General features: G+C 34.7%; 2 protein-coding genes across 3 annotated transcripts in view; both read right to left on the bottom strand.

Annotated features, from left to right (window-relative positions):
• LOC130636585 (laminin subunit alpha-like) overlaps positions 1 to 12,193 on the bottom strand; it is a 44,247-nt gene extending 32,054 nt beyond the window's left edge. The window contains exons 1-17 of one of the 2 annotated variants that reach the window (XM_057446347.1): positions 11,741 to 12,193; positions 10,087 to 10,323; positions 9,013 to 9,078; positions 8,806 to 8,910; positions 7,967 to 8,174; positions 7,351 to 7,560; positions 6,615 to 6,749; positions 6,338 to 6,478; positions 6,054 to 6,194; positions 5,470 to 5,607; positions 5,029 to 5,378; positions 4,350 to 4,449; positions 3,739 to 3,894; positions 3,425 to 3,524; positions 1,301 to 1,457; positions 865 to 985; positions 591 to 763 (exon numbers count right to left, since the gene is read on the bottom strand). In XM_057446347.1, coding sequence (XP_057302330.1) covers positions 591 to 763; positions 865 to 985; positions 1,301 to 1,457; positions 3,425 to 3,524; positions 3,739 to 3,894; positions 4,350 to 4,449; positions 5,029 to 5,378; positions 5,470 to 5,607; positions 6,054 to 6,194; positions 6,338 to 6,478; positions 6,615 to 6,749; positions 7,351 to 7,560; positions 7,967 to 8,174; positions 8,806 to 8,910; positions 9,013 to 9,078; positions 10,087 to 10,323; positions 11,741 to 12,178 — 2,976 coding nt within the window. In that variant the 5' untranslated portion in view covers positions 12,179 to 12,193. Of the gene's footprint in view, positions 1 to 590; positions 764 to 864; positions 986 to 1,300; positions 1,458 to 3,424; positions 3,525 to 3,738; positions 3,895 to 4,349; positions 4,450 to 5,028; positions 5,379 to 5,469; positions 5,608 to 6,053; positions 6,195 to 6,337; positions 6,479 to 6,614; positions 6,750 to 7,350; positions 7,561 to 7,966; positions 8,175 to 8,805; positions 8,911 to 9,012; positions 9,079 to 10,086; positions 10,324 to 10,401; positions 10,460 to 11,740 lie in introns of those variants that run through there. The other variant, XM_057446348.1, reaches the window with a different exon arrangement.
• Positions 12,194 to 15,851: 3,658 nt separating this feature from the next.
• The window catches only part of LOC130637009 (laminin subunit alpha-like), a 33,647-nt gene continuing 26,931 nt past the window's right edge, over positions 15,852 to 22,567 (bottom strand). Inside the window, exons 43-53 of the mRNA XM_057446864.1 lie at positions 21,624 to 22,144; positions 21,279 to 21,390; positions 20,820 to 20,957; positions 20,594 to 20,742; positions 20,054 to 20,212; positions 19,213 to 19,971; positions 18,576 to 18,793; positions 18,308 to 18,438; positions 17,786 to 17,945; positions 17,328 to 17,669; positions 15,852 to 17,022 (exon numbers count right to left, since the gene is read on the bottom strand). Coding sequence (XP_057302847.1) covers positions 16,886 to 17,022; positions 17,328 to 17,669; positions 17,786 to 17,945; positions 18,308 to 18,438; positions 18,576 to 18,793; positions 19,213 to 19,971; positions 20,054 to 20,212; positions 20,594 to 20,742; positions 20,820 to 20,957; positions 21,279 to 21,390; positions 21,624 to 22,144 — 2,826 coding nt within the window. The 3' untranslated portion in view covers positions 15,852 to 16,885. The remainder of the gene's footprint in view (positions 17,023 to 17,327; positions 17,670 to 17,785; positions 17,946 to 18,307; positions 18,439 to 18,575; positions 18,794 to 19,212; positions 19,972 to 20,053; positions 20,213 to 20,593; positions 20,743 to 20,819; positions 20,958 to 21,278; positions 21,391 to 21,623; positions 22,145 to 22,567) is intronic.

The raw sequence follows: 22,567 nt of genomic DNA, 5'->3' as shown, positions 1-22,567 counted from the left end.
CTAAAGTTTTAGGGTATACTGCAAAATGACTTAATTATAATACATTCATATAAAATTGACAATAATTTTACATGTTGACAACACATACATATTTTGTAAATAACTAACTTATTGTGAACAAATGAGACCCAATTTTATCCCCTTTGGAAAAGTCACATACACAGACACACACAAATACTGAACTGGGGCACTATTATTTTAGATGTTATTCTATACAAATTTTTACAGTTAAAGAGTATCTTAAATTTTTTTGTACTTTTGAGACAAAAGATATGTTTTAGAATGAAAATCAAGAAACATGCCTGATAAATCTAGTGTTTATAGTCGATGACCTGAATTAGCCACTTTTGTTTAGCACTCAACATAAGAACAGAAACATTGATTTTCTAAACATGCTTGGTTAAATTTAGTGTTTATAATTGATGACCTGAAATGGCCATTTTTGTTTAGCACAGAAACAGTTAACACAAGTGGTTGTTCTGTAGAATTAAAACGATGAAATAGTACAATGAAATAAATCCAATAAACTCAATAAAAACATAAGATAAAAAAAGTGCATTTAATAAATAAATAAATAAATAAATAATTACCATGAGGATGTTTGAATCACTGATATCAATTTTAACTTTCCAGGCCCCACTTGATAAAGGAAAATAAAGTAGATTATCCTTGTTTTCATCGTACACAGTTACGTAATGTGAATTAATTGCACTTCCTTTTTGTGTAGGAATAAACGTCACAGCTCCCAGAAGTAAAGCTTTATCTAAATTTCATCATAAAAGTTTTTAAGTAATAAGTAATATTTGTAAGAAATATTCCCTTATAGAAAAAGGAGAAAACTGATATCAACAATATTGTTCTTACCTGGGTCATTTTTATAAACAGAAACACTAGCCGAAGCTGGTTTAATTTGATTTAATACATATTTTACCATGATGCGGTAGTAGGATGTTTTCGGGATATCAATCGTAACAACAATCGATGGCTAGAATTTAAAGTAAACATTATAAAACATATTGTAGCTTGCATTGTAACTAGATGGTAACTTGTCCTGTAAAAATAATAAAGGGGTGATAAAATGATAATAACAAACTAGCTGTATGGCCCATAGAAAATGTTTTTAAAAGACATTGACAACTCATCCAGAAAATATTTTTTAAAAAATCATGTTACAAATGGTTACGGAGATTTTGAGCTTCATAGATGGCCTAAAATATTAGCTTTTATAAAAAAGATCCAGAGATTAATAAATAAGAAAAAGGTTCCAAGGTATCTAAAACAAAGTAGATTATTCCTGCACCTGCATATCATTAAGTAAGACAAAACCCTTCCATGTGTATCCAGGAAATTTTTGCTCTTGGTAATCAAATCGAACTGCATCACCATCAGGTGTTACGCCATCTTCCATTTCAGCTTGAATGTGATGTAAGGTTGGAAAATAAAACTTGCAATCAACTCTAAATGTATACAAATAATTATTGAATATTTGGGCATGTCTCTATACAGAGTGATTATTAGATGGGGTCCTTAAAGGCACGTAATTACCCTTATCAACAAAAATCAACACATGTATTTATTTGATCTATTTCATAGTCCAGAACGCGTTATAACTTTCCTGAAAATTAGAAATAATAGTAGTTTAACTTCTTCAATTTCTTGTTGTTATTTTATCACTGGCCATTTTTTAACAAATACCTTAATCACTCATTCCCAGCCAAGAAATAGGTAAACAGATGGCCATGCCTTTTGCACAAAGACAAAGTTTGCTAAATTGTTTTTGGAAATCAATAAATCATAGGTAAAACAAAAAAAACAAAAGAAAATTAGAGATAAATTGGAGGTAAATCATGCCTTATAGCCACTATGATAATTAATGTTTACAACAAGCTCTACCATTTATTAAAGCGTATAGCCAGGGCTTTTGCATAATTTTTGCCAAAACTTAGAAGCAGTGGAAAGTGTTCAAAGTAGAGGTTTAAAGCTAATTAAAAAACCATGGGGTTAGTATTCAACCACATGGTTCTTTAATTTTTTTTAAAGCGGAAAAAGGAAAATTTCAAAAACAAGACATTACTTTCTCCATATGAAAGCGACTAACTATTTGAACCAATGAGCACCATAAAAAAATAGCTGGATGTTGCAAAGAAGCCTGATTTGAGTAAGTTAATTTATTTATTTATTCACAAATGTTTATACAGGATAAAAAACTTCAGTTTCTAAATACATATTTACAAAATATTTTATATAAAGAAACTGTTATCGGTGTTTGACCTGTTATAAGCTTAAAAATAAAACATAAACAGCATAAAGGTAGAAAAGACTAAAATGGCAGATTAAAGGGTAAAATAGGTAAGAATACTGAAAAAACATTATACAGGAGTTGTTGTAAACGATATTGAGCTCCCTTCCGTTTCTTTTCAGTCGCCGGGAAGTTCCAAACAGCATAACTTTCGTCTTCCCTTTTTTAAGGTTCAGCAACAGTTCATATTCACAGTATCTACTCACACTTGTCATATCCACGTTCAGGGTGTTTTCGATGGTTTGAATGTCTTTACCAGAAAACAAGAGAATATTGTCATCCGCGTACTGAAAGATATCACACTTGCTGATACTGTCTTTTATATAATTGAAGAACGAGATGAATAGGAGGGGACCCAAGATTGGTCCCTGTGGTACACCAGAAGTAACACAGCGGGTATTCGAAAGTAAACCATTTAGCTCAACATGTTGGGATCTGTTGAACAAGTAGTCAGTAAACCATGACAGATCAGGTCCACTGATTCCATACAACATTAACTTTTTGAGTAGAACAATGTGACTGATGGTGTCGAATGTTTTAGATAGGTCGAGAAACAAACCACCAACCATGAAGCCATTATCAACGTTTTTGCGAATTGTGTCACAAAACAAAGTGGTGGCGATTTTAGTGGAACATTTTTTACGGAATCCATATTGACAGTCACTAAGAAGGTTGTTTGTCTTAAGATACTCATACATTTGCTTGTGTAAACATTAAACTTATAGAATAACACAGAAACTTTGATCAATTTACCATAGTCAGAACTTTGTTGATATTTATTATAGAAAACATTATGATGGAAATGCAGCTGCACATGCTCTTCCTTAGGGATTATGTGATGAATTTGATGTGCATTTAAGATTGTGTGAATCGGGCAATAAATTGCAATGGCTGTCTCTGTAGGCAGAGAAAAATTGGGGTGAGTTTGTCATTTCAGTAAAACATTTGAACATGTTCTGATTTTCAGTTTTTCAAAATTTTTTCAGGATAACGTTTTCTCGTATAAATTTTCAGTTTTTACAATAAAATAGGGACCCCCAAAAAATTTGCCAACAAGGTGATTATGCGCCTTTAAGGAATGTGCATCAATAAAATAGGAGCTTTTTTGGGCACAAATAATGATACCTGTCACATTGTCTTCCTGAAACATTTGGTCGGCACCTGCACTGGCCATTTATTTTAGCGCATTTAGTATCCACAGAACCACCATTATTGCAATTACAACCTGGAGATAAAACAAATTAAATTCAAAAATTATTTTTCCAAAGAAAGAAACATTAACACAAAAAATGCTGCTAAAGAGATTTATAAAAAACAAACAAAATAAAAACCTTAAATAACCAAGTAAGCTGTTACTGACGATGAATAGACATGGTAATAGTCAAGAACTATAACACACTTTGCGATTCTTAAAAAACAAGAACAGTAATGAAGAGAACCTGAGCAACCAAGCATGTTTACATCGTTCAAGTTAAAGTAGCCATCTTCACATTCTTTACACTTTGATCCTTTCACAAACTCACGACATCTACATTGTCCACCTTCTGAGCATGATAGCAAGCCATTTACTGAACCCTTTTGTTCACATTTACAATCTACATAATAAGTAACATATTCCTTTAAATTGACAATTTTGTGTATAAACACTTTAAAATACAGTATAGTCATGTGTCACTTAACCGAACCTATTAAAGTTTCCACAAGGGAAGACAAAATGATTATGAAATTGTCAGCAAGAAAATCTTTAGGTTTACAGCTTGTTTGTAAGGAGCCAATTTTGTCTTTAAATATTGAATAAACATTTTTACAAAAAATGCAAATGTCCTTTTTTACTCATAACCTTGGGTTTGCTGCTTTAGCTGCGATAAACTTCACATTATGTTAGTGCACTAATTTTATATAGATACATTAACAGACGTCAGGGTGCCAACCTAGTTTTGTCTTAGCTACTTTTAGACAAATAAAAAACCCTGCAAAATATTTTCTTGGGTACATTTATACCAATAAACAAGTACATAAAGAACATCTATATGGATAGAAATTATCATACTTGAACATCCATCAGGATTTGATTCTTTTAAGTTGTAATAACCAGCTTTACATTTTGAACATTCCAAACCCTTTACATTACGTTTGCACACGCATTGACCCTAAATATATTTTTCAAATTGTGTATTACTTATATAATACTCCTTACTACCTTGGTAGCAAAATTTAATAGCGGATAAAGTGAATCATGAATTGGAAATTTGTGCTGATTCTTTTCGAGTACTTACAAGAAAAGTTTTTTTCAATCATAATTTTGTTTGTTGTACAACAACAACAATTTTGAAAAACTATGGAAATTCCTTTTTTTGAGACGCAATTTCTCTGATTTAACATATTTTTTTTGCATACTTACCGGTCACAAAGATGGTGTTAAGAAATTTAAATTCCAGATTTTTTACTTTTTATAGTGAAAAAGAAATTTAAAGAATCTGTGTTATTTTTCTCCTTCATATGTTATTTAAAAGTTTTCTGGAAACTTTATTCCACATTTCAGAGACTTTTACAAATCTTAATATTTATTGTCCCCCCGATGAGCCAAAGATGGTAGCTGCATGTAAGGACAGGCAAATTCTTGTGAATTTTTCTGACGGGTGAATTCCTCTAGATTTTTCTAGTCTTATGACTAGTCTCATTTACTAACAATTTAGGTTTTGCATAAATACAGGAAAACATTTCATTACATTATTATTAGAACTGCAATCACCAATGCTTCCTCCTGATTGAACTTCAGTTCCGGTCGGATTGCAGTTACACTGTTTACAATTTGGAAATCCATAAAACCCTGGTTGACATTGATTGCACTTTTTGCCAACAAAAAGAGGCACACAACTGCATTGCCCATTTTCAGAATCACAATTAACCGACTTCGCGCCTACACTATCACAATCACACGAAGCACACTGTGGGTAACCATAAAAACCAGATTTACATCTTTGACAGCGGAAACCTTCATAATTTGATCCACATGGACATTGTCCACTAATAGAATTACACACATGCGACACAGAACCAGCTGTGGAACATTCACAAGCTATAAATACAAAAAACAAAAACAGGATCTATAGCTAGAAAAAATAGGAAATCATAAAATTGACCCAAATATAAAATTTAGAAAACATTACCATGGCAACTTGGATAATCATAAAACCCTGGTGCACATTTGTCACATTTTGGTCCACTGTAATTGGGCTTACAAGTACATAGACCAGTTCCTGCTTCACAAAATGGTGAAACAGTTTTCTGCTCATCACAAAAGCAATCTGTAAATAGATGGAATGGATACATTTATCACAGAACTAAAAACTATATTTAATTTGCCAGGCTAAGCTATGTTAAGAGTTTTTTCCAAAAATATTTTGTTAAAATATTATTTAAAGAATGGGACAATGAGAAGAGTACTATTTCAATCTTACTTCTCCAAAACATATACAGATTATTATAAATTTTTATATTATATGTATCATTTCTACAGATACTGTATTTCCTCTTTTTATCCTCTTCCATTCAATTAGTACCCCTTTCTAATAAGCACATGGTATATGTGACTCATTTCTTTATTTCGCCCCAACATTAGATATTGTCAAAAATTACGTATTAATATTATGGTTGATTTCCCCCCAAAAAAAGGGATTCCTAAAAAACTTTTTAATCTTTTCATACAAAATCAACTTGTTTTTAACAAGTTTTCACTGTGAACCTGACTCACCTTGGCATAGTGGGAAGCGAAAATATCCATGACTGCAAAGTTCACATTGTCGCCCTGAGAAAGCAACTTTACATCTACATTGTCCATCAGATTGGTGACAGTTGTTATCAATAGCACCATACCTTGTAAGGCATTCACAGGCTATGGAAAAACAACTATGCATATCATTCATCCAAATATAAATGGTGATTCAATGTAGCGGATATGGCATATGGAATCAAACTGAATGATGATAATGAATATAAAATTAGTAGCACATCTGACACAATCACATTCAGCAATACCTTTGCAGTTTGGAAATCCATAAAATCCCGGTTTGCATTCATTGCAAAGATATCCAGTGTATCCTTCCTTGCATCTGCATCCTGCCACACTATCAGCAACACATTCACCATTTTCAGAACCTTTTATGTCACAATCACAAGCTAAAATTACAATAAAAAAACAAATAAAAGAAAAATTACAATCCATGACAAATCATGAATACAGAAACGGTGATTAGAGTAACTTGTAATAATAAACTTATAGTAATAATAAATTACCACGCTGTTGGTAACTTACGTTTACAAACTGGGAAAGAGTGGAAGCCTTTGTTACATCTGTCACAATATCTTCCAATAAAGTTTTGTTTGCATTCACATTGACCAGTTTCTTCTGCACACAACCCAGTTGAAAATCGAGTATCACAGTTGCATGCTAATAGGTAGTAGAGTCAGATAGAATGGTACAGTAAGAACAGTTTCTTTTATTACTTATTATGTATTCAAGTAGATTTGAGATCTGAAAGAACCAAAAAAAAAACATGTCAGTGTTTTTCAAAGTAACACAACCATGAGCGATTTCAAGTTGATTATTTCAGCATGCAAATCACGTACTTCAGTCTGTTAATCCTAACATGTAAATTCAGGTATACTTTGAAAAAAAAATGTCAACAAAATAATTTTCCAACAAATTTGCTTTTGTGGAAGCTTACATAAACAGCATGCATTATTTCCCTAATACCAGGGTGTATCATTATCCGCTCAGGCAAATTAAGTATTCCCCATCTGTTTTCTTATTTTCATTGATTTTCGCTCTTGTAATAATTTTTTATGTTGATTATGAACTTAGTTTTCATAGCATTATTTTTTGTCAAACTAAAATAATAATCAGTTTTTAAAAAAGTAAAAGTTGAAAAGAAATTGGGTGAATTAGGTGACTTATCAATCTCACTTTTTCCCTCATGATTACACAAGTTTTAATTTTAATACAGGTTCTCAGGTTTATACTTTTAAAATTGAAATTAAAAAACTTTTACCTTGACAAGCATTTTTGTCAGTGACTTTTACACCTGCAGGCTGATAGAAGAATGGTTTGCATTTTTCACAGTTGATTCCATGAGTGTTATGTTGACAATTCTTACAAACACCACCACCAGAATAAACTCCATGAATGTCCAAACTAAGTTTTCTTTGTTCAACTTCATCATTATATTCACATTCATCGCTGTGATTGTGGCAGTTGCATTCTAAAGAATACAAGAAGATGTAGTAGGATGTCATTGCTGACATGATCAAGGTGGCTTGACGCCACTGAAAACTTCCTGTTTGTTTTATCAAAAATGGTTTACAATTTTCGTGCTACAAGATCTTTCTTTCATTGATTAAAACGACCTTCGAAGTGAAGCTGCACAGTTTTTAGATAGGTATTCTAAATATGATAAGCATCAAATTTTGTAAACAAACAAAGTTCAAGATCTTCAAAGTTAAAAGTATTTGCAGTACGTTTACATCACAAAACACACTTGGTCCAAATAACGTATTTATTTTCCCAATATTCTTTTCAAGAAAATAACCAAAGCAGATCTTATGACATGAAATTATTTTTTTATATATACAAAGAAATAACTAAAAAATAATTTGAAGCATATATACTTTCACATTTAAATTTATTAATTCCTGTTCTGGGTCTCCATTTCTTTTGTACATATCCGTGTTTACATCTCTCACATCTTGGACCCTCAGAATTGTATTGACAATTGCACTGATACTTGCCAACAACATCTGTTGGTTTACACTCGTCTGCAAAGCCGTTACACATACAACGACCACCAATTGAAATGTCTTTAATAGAGTAGTAGTACTATAAAAAAGATACATCAGAAATTATTTATGTCTTTTACGATTAATCTAGATGTTCCAAAATCGTCTGAAAAACCTTTTAAATTGACCATAAATGTTTTCTCTTTAACTTCACCTTAACTTCCTTTTTATTACAAAATATATAAATGTCCAAACTCTACTGGAAAAGAAATTGGTGTATTTAGTAAAAGAAAGTGCATGGTAAAAAACTTTTGTGACCCAGATTTACTGCAAAAGTTTTGCGCTTTGTGGGAAAAGACTTCTGCGCTTCTACAAACGTAGAACCAAAGAGCTAAATTGAAAATTGATACTTCTGACCCATAGTATATTGGTATTAGAATTGGAAAAAACAATCTTATGGTTTCAGTATGACCCAAGTAGAAGACTTTGGGACAAATTTGGCAAACGTTTAGGCACACTCAGAAGTTCTTCAGTTGCATTGCATTATTACTAGGAAGGAAGTTCTTTTTTTTCACATACTCCTATGTCACATTTTAAAAGTTAGCTCAAATAAATGTGAGTTGAACTAAGAGAAAAAACGAAAAAAAAGTGTTATAACTTGAGCATAAATGTAAATAGAAGGCATGTATATATGTATAAGAAAATCTAGTTGAAAAAGAGAAGAAGCCTACCCTTCTTGTTACACTTTGATCGTCAAGTGAAAGTGGCAGTAAATCAGTCAACAAGGTTTTAATGTCAAGAAGTCTCAGGCGTACATTTGTAGCACTGGTCCATTCCTAATTAAATAGAGTTAAAGCATGGTAAGAAACAATGTTTTATGTTAGTTTTCTCTGTTTTAAAAGTAAAAATGTCTGGGTTTGTAACCAAAATGACTTTACCTGCAATGTTGGACTATATGAAAAATTAGCAGCACCTGGTCGTCCATTTATTAATGAAATATGAATCTACATAATGAAAAAATAAATTAAATATTGTGTTTAGATCACACACCAGATCACACACTACAACAATATATACAAGGTATATAGCTATATTTTTTTAACATTACCACCACAACACTGCAATTATTATTAGTGCATAATAGTGGCGCCGTAGATTAGTGGTTACATGGCGCCGTAGATTAATGGTTATAGCTCTCGTACTTTGTGCGGGAGACCGGGGTTCGATTCCTCTTGACGGCGATTCAACATGGGCGAGTGAATGTTACCATAGCCCCGGGTTAACCCAAGCCATGTGAGGGAAATTGGGAAGATGGCACACTGTGTGGGCCGTTGGATGTTGCCGGGAGTTGTCTAGTAGAGCGCGGGCTCTAATTGGGTCTACCCTAGCTCAAAAATGAGCATTAAATACTCTAGGACTCTCCATCTACGCCATGGCCTCTCCTGGAAATAATAGACAGGGTATATCCCTCGATATTTGTGAGGCTAGCCATGTAAAATATGCACATCTCTCATAATTGTACTTTTAATGAAGAATCCAAAAACATTGAAGTATACAACTAAAGTTCCTCCATTAACAAAACCATAGACCTTTTTGAATATTTACATATTCCCAATAAACTCTTCTGGCTCAACAGCTGCGTGGCAGGCAGAAAGATGTGAAAGCTTGCTGAAGAAAGGTCTTTTTCAGTCCATTTATTTCCATGGAAATGTTTCTAAGGCTTTAAACTATTACCGAGTGTAGATTAATAACTTTTGAATGCCATTATATTCATGTAAAGTCCTAATGATACCTTCGTGGTGCGAAGAAACAGAATAAAAAGCACCTTGTTTCACCTAGGGCCTGCATCTTTCTGCCTGCCATGCAATTGTTAAAGCCGAAAGGGCTTACCGCAGAAAATGTAAACATTCAAAAAGGTCATATAACATACTTAAAAAGAAGCATGGCTAGAGCTATATCCTCTAGCTTCTAAAAATTAATAGCAAAAACTTCAATGTATTAGCTCGACTTACTTCTCCATTTTGAAATGGTGGGATTTGTGAGTATTCCGTTGAACACAGAACTGTGTCATCTCGTACTATTGGTAAATAGGAATCGACACCAAAATATTGTTTACACTCTGCAGAGCTTGGTGCAAAGTAATGCCATGGTGAATACGTTTCTCCTCCATCATTGGAACGTTCTAAAGCCCAAACTCCTGGTCTTGGCGAGTTAGCTGCTTTCACGATCACATAGGCCACATGGAAAGACTAAAAAATACGACAAAAGTCCAAAATGAATTCTAAACAAAACGCACACAAAATCAAGATGAAAAAAGCACGTGGTACTTTGCAAGTCTGTTTACACTTTGCTCTCTCTTGCCTTGCTTTACCAATCAGCGCATTTTCCATGACCTCGCCCCCAGAGCCCTTGTCCCCCTCACCTCTTACTTTGTCGACCCAATTTCCGTGCTTATATGAATGTAATTCTTAGCTTTGTTCTGGAAGTTTAGAAACAACATGCATTTTATATCGTCTCACATCATAGCCAGATTATAGTCAAACTAGAGTAAAAAACGTCCTTTGGACGAGATTAAGCATATTTTTTTGCTCGTGGATATGATGTGCTCATGCTGCGGTAACATCAACCTAATTTTCACAAAGAAATTATTGTCCTTATGGGGAAAGAGACAAGAGAAAAATGAGTAATGAAATGAGTAACGAAAAAATTTAAAAAGAACATTTTCAAACATGTTTTCCTGTTTTAAACGGTGTTTTTTTAAAGTTTCTTCCAAAAGACTGTTTATTGACAAAGTTGTTGACTTTTAAAACGCGGGGACTGCAGTCCGGAAGTATTTTTGTTTCATCACTTATATTTATCAGGTCTTAATAAACTCTTCATAACCACTGTTTTCTAACAGTGTTAAAAATATTTAAAAAGATCTCTGAATAAACAAATATTGATAAGTATGAACATGAAACATGAAACACAAGACAGTAGGAACAGGATGTGTTTGTTTATAATAAAAAGTTTTTACGATACCCTCCATAAGAATGAGAGAGAAACATTTCCGGTCAAAATATACAAAGTCGCTCTTTCAATGCTTCACCTGGTAGTATAATTAATAGCTATTTTTATAGACAATTTTATGGATTCTAAAGAGTCCGTTTTCAATTGACCGCATTTTTCGTTATAGCCCAAATACCTCACAAGTTTGTTTATTAGCGCATGCGCACTTTGACAAAATTATAAAGTTTGTGCAAATGCGCACGCTATAACAAAAAAGCTTTTTTTGCGCTTTGGCACGAAATGCAGTTGTCGAATGGCAACGAGACTTATTCAAGGCAAGGTTTAGCCCAGGCTAAGTCAGCAAAACTTCAGTCACAGAGAGAAAGAAACGTATTGCAGTCCATCTGCTAAGACCACGTGCAAAAAATGTCATCTAATAGGAATCGTACAGATTTGAAATACGATACTTTAGAGTGTAATTCTTTTAACAATTTTCGCTACTCCTTTGATGATGTAAACACACTTAAAAAGTTTATTTTTTTTAAACGGTTATTGTTTACTTAGCGGACTTGTTTGGTATAATAGTGTCACCGGTAAAGTTGGCTAGTAATTGACGAGCGTGCATTATCTAGCTTCCAGTCCCTTTACTTTCCCATCGAAAAGACAAAATCTCCTTACCTGTCCAAGATCAATGGTAACGTTGACTTCTCGATATTTCAATCCTCTTGATAAAGGTGGAGATTGCCACCATCTGTTTGAACCGTCATTAGCATTTCGAATGTTATGATCCTTCGAATCTTTCCCATCGATACTTGATCCAAGGTCACCAGGAATACAATAACTACAACTTAATCCACCAACTCCAAATTTCCCCGGTACTCCAGCCAGCGTACAATATAATTCATTTTCTTCGTCGTCTTTTCTTGGAGTATAATCTTCACCACAAGTGGCTGTGGCTGAGATATTTTTCCCTTTCGCTATATCAAAGTAGGGCGGCTGTAAAACCTGTTGACAAGCTACTGCACTGAGTAGTGCCAACAATACCATCATTTTGCGATCGTTGTTAACGTACATGCTGTCTGTAAAGCATGTGAGAAGTTTTTGACTTACTATCATCCCTGTCGCTCTTTCACAGACACAACTGGCAATAGGAAATCGCTATATTCTGTGAACTGCGGTTCTCCTTGCGACATAATCTAACAAAAACACTTTCATTGTTCCGCTAGTTTTTTAAACAGTAGAAGCACAATAAGAATTTGCAACTGTGTTGACAAAATACATTCTGCATAGAACGACATAGATCTAGCATATTCATAAATATTTATGCGTTTCGAAAAAATAGTTTATTTTTTCTCACACTCTTTCTCGCTCTTTCTTGTCTTAATTTTGTATTTGAAACTGTTAAAGGCTAGCTAAATTGCCCCAGGCGAGAGGAATAGACAACGCAACGAGGACACCTTCGTAGAGGTTTAAATAATATGTATATAAATTTTCGGAAATTACACGTCCAATCTGCCATTATTAAAATGGCGTCGTTTTCTATTTACTTTGAATGTACGTTTTAAAATATATGTTGTCAAAAGGTTTTGATGTTTCTGCACTTATGTTGATAATGTTGTTGTTTGTGATAATATGATATTTTTTATCTGTGAAGAAGAGCTTTATATGCTAGTTCAAAACAAGAGCGTAAGACAAAGCTATGAAATAGATAAATTGGGTGCTATGAATTACAACAGCTAATATTTGCTGCCCGTCACGCATTCAGTTCTCGTTTAAAACATTCTGTCTGTCTGTGACGTTTCCCACAAACAATATTCTCATTTTAATGCGAGAAATTCATCACGATTATTCAGCTTTATTTGTTGTTATTTTTCATTGCCGCACACTTTTGTATATGTTTCTTCAGTTGTACAGTCAGACTTCTAACAGCGTTCATCTATGATGACTAAACATAAATGACTGTTAAATACATTGAGAAGACGGGTATTTTGGTCTTATGGGGGAGGTGGGGAGAGTATAATTCAGAGAGACGAGCTTGTTAGAAAGCATACTAATGTTCAGAGATGAAGTTTTATTTCGGGTGAAATGAAAATTTCATTTTGGTCTCTAGTCTAGTCCTTATAAATGTTTACATCTTTTCGTTATGTTAACATGTTTTCAGGCGGAACGAAACTCATTTCGGTGCTGTTTCATTTCACCCTCAAAATTTTCAGAAACTATATACTTTTTTTATCAATATTCTAGCTAGGATGGTCATTTATTTGATTTCTCTATTTTTCCAAACAATATAGCTAGTTCTATTGTTTTTAACCTGAAATCCCAGCCTAATATTCTTATATGGTGTATTATATAAGTGTATATAGTGATCTTTATAGTGTATTTATAAAGTGTATTCTAATAAAAGAAAACGCGTGTACTGTATTTTTGTAAAAAGTTGTGGCGCGTGTACAGTTTGCTTCATGTAAACACTACGAAATTTCATAGCGGTTTAAAATCTCATTTTGTGTCCATGTAAAGCCCAACTTTACATAAATTGAAGGCTTATAACCGGGTAAGATACAGCCAATGTTCACTTTGTTTTGTCACGTGACCAAGGAAATAAGATGACGGAATAAGCGGGAAAATATCACACATCGTTAGTTACTTTTTCAGACCCACCCACCCGCCCTTAGTGTGAGCTTTTTTGAGTAAAATAATTATATATTTCTTGTAATTCCTTTGTAAATTTTATGTTCCATTTTATATTCCACTGTATACTATCTAGTCAGATTACTACACTTGTATCGCATATAAGAAGGTTATACAGAGTTAATAAGTCAAGTTATTTTCAATTAAATGCAATGAATGGAAAATAACATAACCGTAGACAACATTATCTATTTCTGTCCTGAATAATGTCCGGTGTCATTGTTGCACTTAATAAAATACATAAACACGACTTTGTGACACTCTTCCTACCAAAAACAAAATCAAACAAAGAAATCAACGTTTTACTTAATCAATATAAATTTAGTCGGCCTAAATTTTTGTTTGGGTTCTAATTTTTGTCATTTACTAAACATTTTGTCGATTAGGTCCGGTGAAAAAAATTGACAAATACTTTAGGCCATTTTAAAAAAATCTTGTGGTGAGGTAGTTAAAGATGTCAAAACATGGAAGAAAATTTTGGCATATTTCATATACCGTGGATATCTCTGGAGAAGCTCATTCTCCCGCTTTAAACTCGACAGGAAACAGATTTGCAGTAGGCATCACCCACTAACTAGCTAAGCCATGATTAATTTAGCTCACCTCAAGGGGAAAGAATCTGCTCAAATGTAAAGTTACAGGTGAAGCAGCAAGGTACGGCATAAAATACCCGTAAAAAACATTTTTATGCATGCCAGAAGCACTAGGGTGGATGGAAAAAGTAGTTAAATGCGATACTGACGCAACAAGTCACGTGAAAAATAAATGTTTAAAGTAACACATTTGCATTTACGTTCCTGTCCGCTGGTAAGAAAGTTCAGTTTGTGCTAATTGCTATGCGCTTTTGTAAGGATTTGACCGTGGTTTTACTGGTATGAAATCGCTTTTTACTTATTAAATCGTCAGGAGTGTCAATTCATTAGAGAGACTGTATTTGGTTTAATGCTCGACTGTAGAAATAAACAAATTTGCAAAATTTGACTTTACAAAAGTGTATTCTTCTAAAGCTTCTATTAAATCGACTTTTTGAACAATCTCGTCCTAGGAGTCCTCAGATTAAAGGCGGGCGGTTTTAGGATCAGGCAACAAACGAGAGGACGAGAATGTTTTTAAAAATATTTAAACTCGTCTAAATTCTTTGTCGGCTGCATTCCAACCCCGTCCCCAGGGCTTTTTTTTCTTATTCTGACAACGAATTAACAAATCACAGACGAAAGATCGTCACAAAAGAGAGATAGGACCTGCAGTTGGGCTGCATATAGCCTAAAATATTTCATATTCTAAAAGATAACTTCAATAATTTTAACAATAAAGAGGAAAGAAGTTGGTACATTGGAAAATTTTACTTGAACAAACTCAGATCTTTCAAAAGCAAGATTCACATTTTGAAGATGCTAACGCTTTTGGTGCATCGACAAGATATATTACAGAATACTCAACAAGGGCTTGTTAGGTTTTCTTTAAACTTAAACAAGGAACCTGGGGACGAGGTTCCAAAATCGCTAGAAGAAAGAAACGCTTATATGTTAGGAAACACACTTATAAAACAGACTATATCTCGCATACATCACATGACAAAGGTGTAACTAAAAATACGGTAGCCGATTACCATATATAGTATGTAAGAGATACGTCTTATAAAGGAACTCTTATTTCATCCAATATACATATAGTGGATTCCCTTTATCCCGGACTCGCAAGGGGCTGAGAAAAATCTGTTAAAAATAGAGACATGTTAAAGGGAGACAGAAAAAGGCCAGACAATGCATACAAACATTGTTTTCTTAACTTTATTTGTAAATTTCAGTCGTGAAAACAAACAAGACGTTATGACATTAACAGAAACGCGTTGTCGTGTATTGATGACGTCATTTTCCTATTTCAGTCTATTTTTACAAAATAACATCGTTTTTAATTGCAAAAAAGATGACACCTCTGAGGTTTTTACTCATACAATTTACCACACGCTCTTTGTCTATATGTATTCGCACAGGAAAATTCGAGCAACCTGGACATTTGCCTTGTTGGTTCGATATAGCGCCACGCTCCGTAAGAGACCCTGGAGAGGAAGATGGGACTTTGAGAGCATATCCGAGCGGTGAAAAATTCTGAAGCATTCCTACACGATTGTTAAGTGACAGCACAGGAAGTTAAATTGTTCAGTCGTATAGAGTACCATTGTCATTACCATACTGTTAGCATCACTTCTGTCATTCAACGATTTAACATACTTCAACTAACAGAGGGATAAGTGAGACAGCCAATATATAACCTCGTTTATTCCAGTCAGTTTTATAAAGTTGTACACTACATATTTTTTATGATTACGATGTGTTGAATCATTGCCAACACCCTTTTCTTTATTACAAGCCCTACAAAAGTCACAAAATTTTAGCACTCAATTGTATGCTGACCAAACGTTATCTGAATTTACTTTTTGCTTTTGAGTTACGACAACGTAACTTGTATTATACAAAAGTATGTGTTGAACCTGTTTCGTAAAGTACACATAAGGCTCAAATTGGTGGTTTCAGAACCATTTACGTCGATAGCTTCTTGCAGTAAGTTCCCACTCCCCCACCAAAAAGTCGTTAACAATAATAAATACGTTTTCTCCCACTATCCAGTTCCACCTCCCCCCTCCCGTCTTCGACCGGTGCTAATAGGATTAAAGGCCGGCACATGCAGGGAATGAAATTCTGTCCTTATGAAGAAAATTTAAGACTGATAATGAAAGAATAAATAAAAAACATATTTTAATAAAAAGCTACATATAATTAATTTAATAGTGCATAACTAAAAATATTTTTAACAAATTAAAAATAAAGCCTTACAAAAATTCCACGTCGTCCAAATCGACAATATAATTTTCACGAAATTATTCGGTGATGTATGAATTGTTGAAAATACTTTCTTGTGCAAAATCAAAACACAATACTTTGCTACAGTGAACTGAAAATTTTACCTTTAAACAGATCTCCTTATAGAATCCGAGAAACAAAACTGTGTGTAAGGTCGAAATCGTGTAATACTTTTTTTCTGGGAATGAAGGTTGTCACAAAATAAAAATGAAAACTAACTCATATAAACTAATTAGATTTTTCATATATATTATACTAAAAAAATGTAAAACTATTATTTCTCATTTGCACATCCACGCATAGACGCACCTTGGACGGTCGCACCGGTTGAGAAATCTACAAGTTTGTCGTTTACTTTAACCTCGGAAATGCAACCAGAGAAGTTTTCATAGCTGTTTGGTTTCTTCTTGTCTAAATTGTTTTCAAAGTAAATCGGAGGAAATAATTTATTACAAAAGGACCCCATACCTACAAATATACCCAAGAGAACATAAGGGCAGGACCAGGGGACAAATTCAGTGACGTTAGTATTCAATCGAAAGCCTGAGATTATTTATTGATTTATTCTCAATTTTACTTGCAGATATTTATTGTTTTATACTTAAATTATTACGTTAGTTTCCACGTCACAATAGTAATGGACTTATCCGTGAAGTCCCGCGAAAGGCTCTTGGTCCCCTATAATGGTATTTTCATGTAACAGATAAAAAACATACCTGGTACACCACCAAAATACAATAATGAGCTTGTATCAGCTGAGGAGGAGGATTTCTGTGTTGTGTAAATGTTCGTTGCACCGTCAACACTTAACGTTAGCGTTTTTTCTTCCTTCACAAGCAGTATACTGTGGAACTCTCCATCGCAGATGGAAGTTGGTGGTTTGACTTCCACACTGAAAGCTCCACCTCCATTGTTGCACTCCGCAAATAAGTTTCCATCATCATTGATGCGTAGTAATAACCAATCACCTCCACCGTGGGAGTAAAAGAGATATCCTTTCTTGTCACGTGATCTAACCTTTAGGGATAATTTCATTCTAAATCCGACTTTAGTCGTGTCTAAAGCATTAACATAGAAAGATAAAGTTTAAAGTCTAAAATTCGCACACGTTGAAAGCTGACATTAGGAAATCCACACTTTACCTTGTCGGTATAACGTAAAACATATAACTTACTTTTCACAAGGTAGCCACCCATCTCTCCAACTGATATTGCGTTAGTTACCGCCAAACCATCATAGCCAGATGTTATTCCCTCAGTTGCAGCTGGTGAGAGAGCTTCATCAAACAATTTAAATCCTTTCATACCACCCTTCAATGCAACTAAACTGGATTTCTAAAACAAGAAAGACAATATTGCAACTCAAAAGAATTGGTGCGAATGTTTAGGTGCAAAAGCTGTTGAATCCATTCAAGCACGATAACGCCTATAACGATATCCAAAGCACGATATAACAACTTGATAAGGACGATATATATGTAAATGATATTCTCCTAAGCATGGCATGTGAACAGAATATAACAACCTCCTGAGTACGATATATAACAACTTCCTAAGCACGAGATATAACATCCTAAGCATAACATATAACAACCTCCTGAGCACGATACATAACAACCTCCAGGGTACGATATATACTATTGCACATTGATTAGATTAACACTTGAAGCTTAAACATAGAAAAAAAATCAACTTACTGGAATTATATCAGGTACAATCTCCCCCAATGGATAACCTCCGAAGAATACTTTTGTGATTTTATCAACATTTGATAGTGTTCCAGGAGATGTGGCTTTTAATACAGAACCGTCGTCGATGGTTAGATGACCTGCAGATAAAGAATAATTTAACTGGGTAGGGGTTTCATTTCTATTGAAGAATGCAAACTTGATACGATGTGGCCGTTACACTACTTAAATGTTCAATGGTAGAAATTGACAAAGGTAGAAAAAATTGACGTCAAACCTGCAGTTTTTAACCGTCCTGTCGATACTTTGTGCCATTTGCCATCATTATATGTTGCTGAACTTGTTATAGGCTTGGAGCCGCCACCGGCATTGAATAAATACGTTATCTTGCCGTTGTTTAGATAGACAGCCTCATAATCATATTGTGTTTTCATATTAACAGTAAACAATAAGCCATTCGGTTCCAAAGTGTAGAAGAAAAATTCAAATTGCGACCTAAATAAAGTAGCACACGCTAAAATGCGTATTTTTCCTGGCTTATATGGAAATAAACTTGTATTTATTACAATCACGAAGAGTAAATTTTAGAAAATGTCGAGTGATGGGTTACAATAGGCTGTGCCCTGTGGTCATTTGAACGACTGTTGCGGAAAAGCTCTATTATAAATAATCCAATAGATGTGCAGCATTGAGTATACTGCTTCTAGTAGCGCAGTTTACCTACACTTAAAACTGGTCTTCAATGCTGGGTAACCAAGTCAATAAGAAAGATACAATTGACGCAGATACAGATAATAACCAGATCAATACCAGGATAACGCATAATAATCTTAGGAGGCTACTACCACTGAATAGTGAAAAAAATGTCAAAATTTCAGAACCTAACGAATACTGGCCTAAATTTCGTAACCTACTTTTGTGCTAGTGACCCTGCTTTGATGCCAAACTCTATATAGCTTTCTCCACCTTCACCAAAGCCAAATCCAATCGCATCTTTCATTGGGGTTGGAATGTTTCCTTTACAAGATGGTGTGGGTGCGGTTTTGGCTGCCGTGGTTGATGAAGTGGTGGTTATAGTCGTGGGTGGAATGGTGGTAGTGGTCTCGATTATGGTTGTTCCTTTAGTTGTGGTTGAGGTGGTGGTTGCTGCTTCCGTCGTGGTAGGAATGGTAGTGGTGGTAGGAATGGTGGTGGTGGTTTCTTCAGCTCTGGTTCCTGCAGATGTCGTCGTCTCAGCAACTGTTGTTGATTCCGAGGGGGTTGCTGCGTCTGTGGTGACAACCGGTATTGTTGTCGTGGGCTGTCTGGTGCTAGTTGAATCTTTAGCGAGGGTTGAATAGCTAGTAGAGAATTTTTCTGTAATTTTCATTTCTGTAGTTGTGTGGGAAACGGTAGAAGCTTGCTGAGTTTTCTGGGTTGTTTTGACTGTGCTGTCTCCTATCACAGTCGTCGCCATATCTGTCTGTACAATAACTTTTGTTGGTGTTAAGGCCGTAGTGAAAACCAAGGTACTTATACCCTCGACAGACGATGCTTTTGACATAGTTTTAATAGACAATGTTTGAGGTTGGGACGTTACTACTGGCGGGGGAACTAACGCAATTGGTGGGACTGATCTGGAAAGACCAAACTTTGCACCGTTAAAACGCTTTGCTGTTATCAAGTTAATCTCACTAAAAGAGACAGAAAGAAAAAACATACCAGGTAAACTGTATATCACTTCTCTCTGCTAAAAAAAACAGTTCTTTAACTTACCGATTTTCACAATGGACATGGCGCATATTTCCAATAAAACTCATCTTATTCGCCCCTCCACCAAGGCTCATCTTACCTGCAACAATAACCTTCCCTGGCGCAGGAAGTATCGACGTTGAATTTATATATTCCTTATCAATGCCAAGATAGAGTAAAGCGCTAAGAAAATGAGAAAAAAAATGATGATAAAGGTTGCAAGTAAGTAACGCTCGTGACCAAAGCATGTCAAGAAAACAAGGTGAAGCAAGGGTCATCAGTCGGTAGAAGTCGCTGGCTGCGTATCACACCGGTTGAATGTCAGTAAAAATGATAATCCTTGTATCAATACTTGCGCCAACGTTGTCTGTTTTGAAACCCTTCATGCCTCCCCTAATAAGCCCTTTGACGCCATTGACACATTTACTTATGTACAGTTTATTTCTTGCAACAGGGCGTAAGTTGATCTATAGGAAGTCAAGCGTTGATTTTACATTGATTACACCATCAACAGAAGACGCAAAAAAACAGTCCAGGTAATGCCTTGCAGAAGTAAAATCCTACCTAACATCTTCTAGATGCAGAGAGACAGCATGCCACTTGCCATCTGACAGTCCACCTGCTACATTACTAATCAATTTAAAAGTAGATCCGCTTACGACAACTTCTACTTTAAGTTGACTATCAAACAACATCATATCCACCGCAGCATCCTAAAAACAAATAAACCAATACCTTTACTTGTTAGAACATACATTGACGTGGAGTTCTCATTAACAACAAACGATACCTTGCCACTTGCATGAACTAAGACACCATCTTTTTGGTAAGTTTGGAAAGCAAACCCGAAAGTAGCTCCTGGTTCCAAGCTACATGCAGGAACGTCCATATAAGAAGAAGCTGAAGGGAAGGATGCCGTATGACCGTCCTGGAATCGAATTAAATTTTATTAACAGGATATTAATGCATAAAATGCTTTGCTTTCTTTTTTGGGAAATATAATTGCACGAGAGAACTTTCCGTAACGAAAACGTTCGACAAAACTAATGGAAAATACGTAATAACAATTCTTCGTAGAAATTTAATAACGCAACTACTTTAACATGAAAATACCCATGTACTTTTTAAAATGGTAGCCGAGTTGTTATTTTGCGCGAAGGGTGCACAAAATAGCGAGTTTAACTTTCACAGAGACAACCCGAACTCGGTAAAGCTTACAATGACACAGATTTTCATAACAACATTTTACCAATTCAAATCCCTCCTTGTAATTGTTTCCATTGTCGAAATATTTGATGTTTCGAATCTTCATAAGGGTCAAACTACCAATACATCCGATGAAACCTTTTGTAGTGATGTTTCTAAAGTGAAAACTTATATTTAGCGTACCAAACCGTGTCTTGTTAGAAAAAAGTCACACCTTTTATGCATTTAAAAAAGAGGTAAGAAAACGGTAATAATGAAGATTTATTTTATTCTGTCTAATTGCTCTTACATTATTCTCAGTCAACCAAAAAATTACTCGTTAAAGCTCAAAGACTTTCTTGTGAGACATTCTAAGATTCAAAAGGTTCAAAACGTAAAAAAAACTTACTCGTGAGGCACGTAGCCATCGAGTGGTACACCACCAACATAAAATCGGTTGAATTCAAGTTCTTTAAATTCTTTGGGATATGTGATACTATCTTTTGCTGTTGCCTTCCTGGCTTTTTCAACTAGGTCGATATAAATACTCAACAAACCATTTGCCCATTTTTTTGTTTTGAAGGTATGCGTTTGACCATCATCCACCTTGCCCTGATTGTTGTCATGAATAATTTCTTGAAATCCATTGCCAAAGTCGAAGGTACTGACAAGGTATCCGTCTCGCATTTGGAGAGCATAGAATAATTTTGATTTTGAAGCAGAAGTACCATCCGGATTGGTGGTAGGCGCGTTCACACCAAGAAAGAGCAAACCATCTGGTTCAAGCGTGACAAAGGACAGTAATATCTTGGAAGCTCCCATTTTGTCACTTCTTTTATAACCCATCAGAAAACCGTTGCCGTTAAAACAATACTCTCCCGTTGGTGCAGGTCTCGCTCTTCCAGCAAGACCATCAATATGCTTCGCATGCTAGTGCAAAAAAAATTAAAATAGGCTATTTGAACAATTAGCAACAAAGTGGAACGATATATTGTGCAGAAATAGTTACCGTTTAATGACATACTAGTCGTCAACCCGAAAAAAATCCACGGGGTCGCCTGTCCTTTATATATCGCATTTCGTGTTTTTGTAACAGACAGGCAAACAGACAGACAACGGCTATTGTTATAGAAACAAGTATTAGATACGTCAAAAAACAACGAAAAATGAAACAAGATCGATATTCATTTTACGACCAACCCACAATATAAATAAATTTTGAAAGTTCTATCACATAAAAAAAGAAAAAATCTGTAAACAACAGATGTGAATAGATATCGCGGTAATGGTGGTGCGACACCGCTCCTTTTTTTCACAATGTGAATCCGCCTTAGTGCAATGCGAACTTAGCAT

Source organism: Hydractinia symbiolongicarpus, chromosome 3 (genome assembly GCF_029227915.1).
Source record: "Hydractinia symbiolongicarpus strain clone_291-10 chromosome 3, HSymV2.1, whole genome shotgun sequence".
Taxonomy (NCBI): Eukaryota; Metazoa; Cnidaria; class Hydrozoa; order Anthoathecata; family Hydractiniidae; genus Hydractinia; species Hydractinia symbiolongicarpus.
This window is presented reverse-complemented; position numbering and strand designations above follow the sequence as displayed.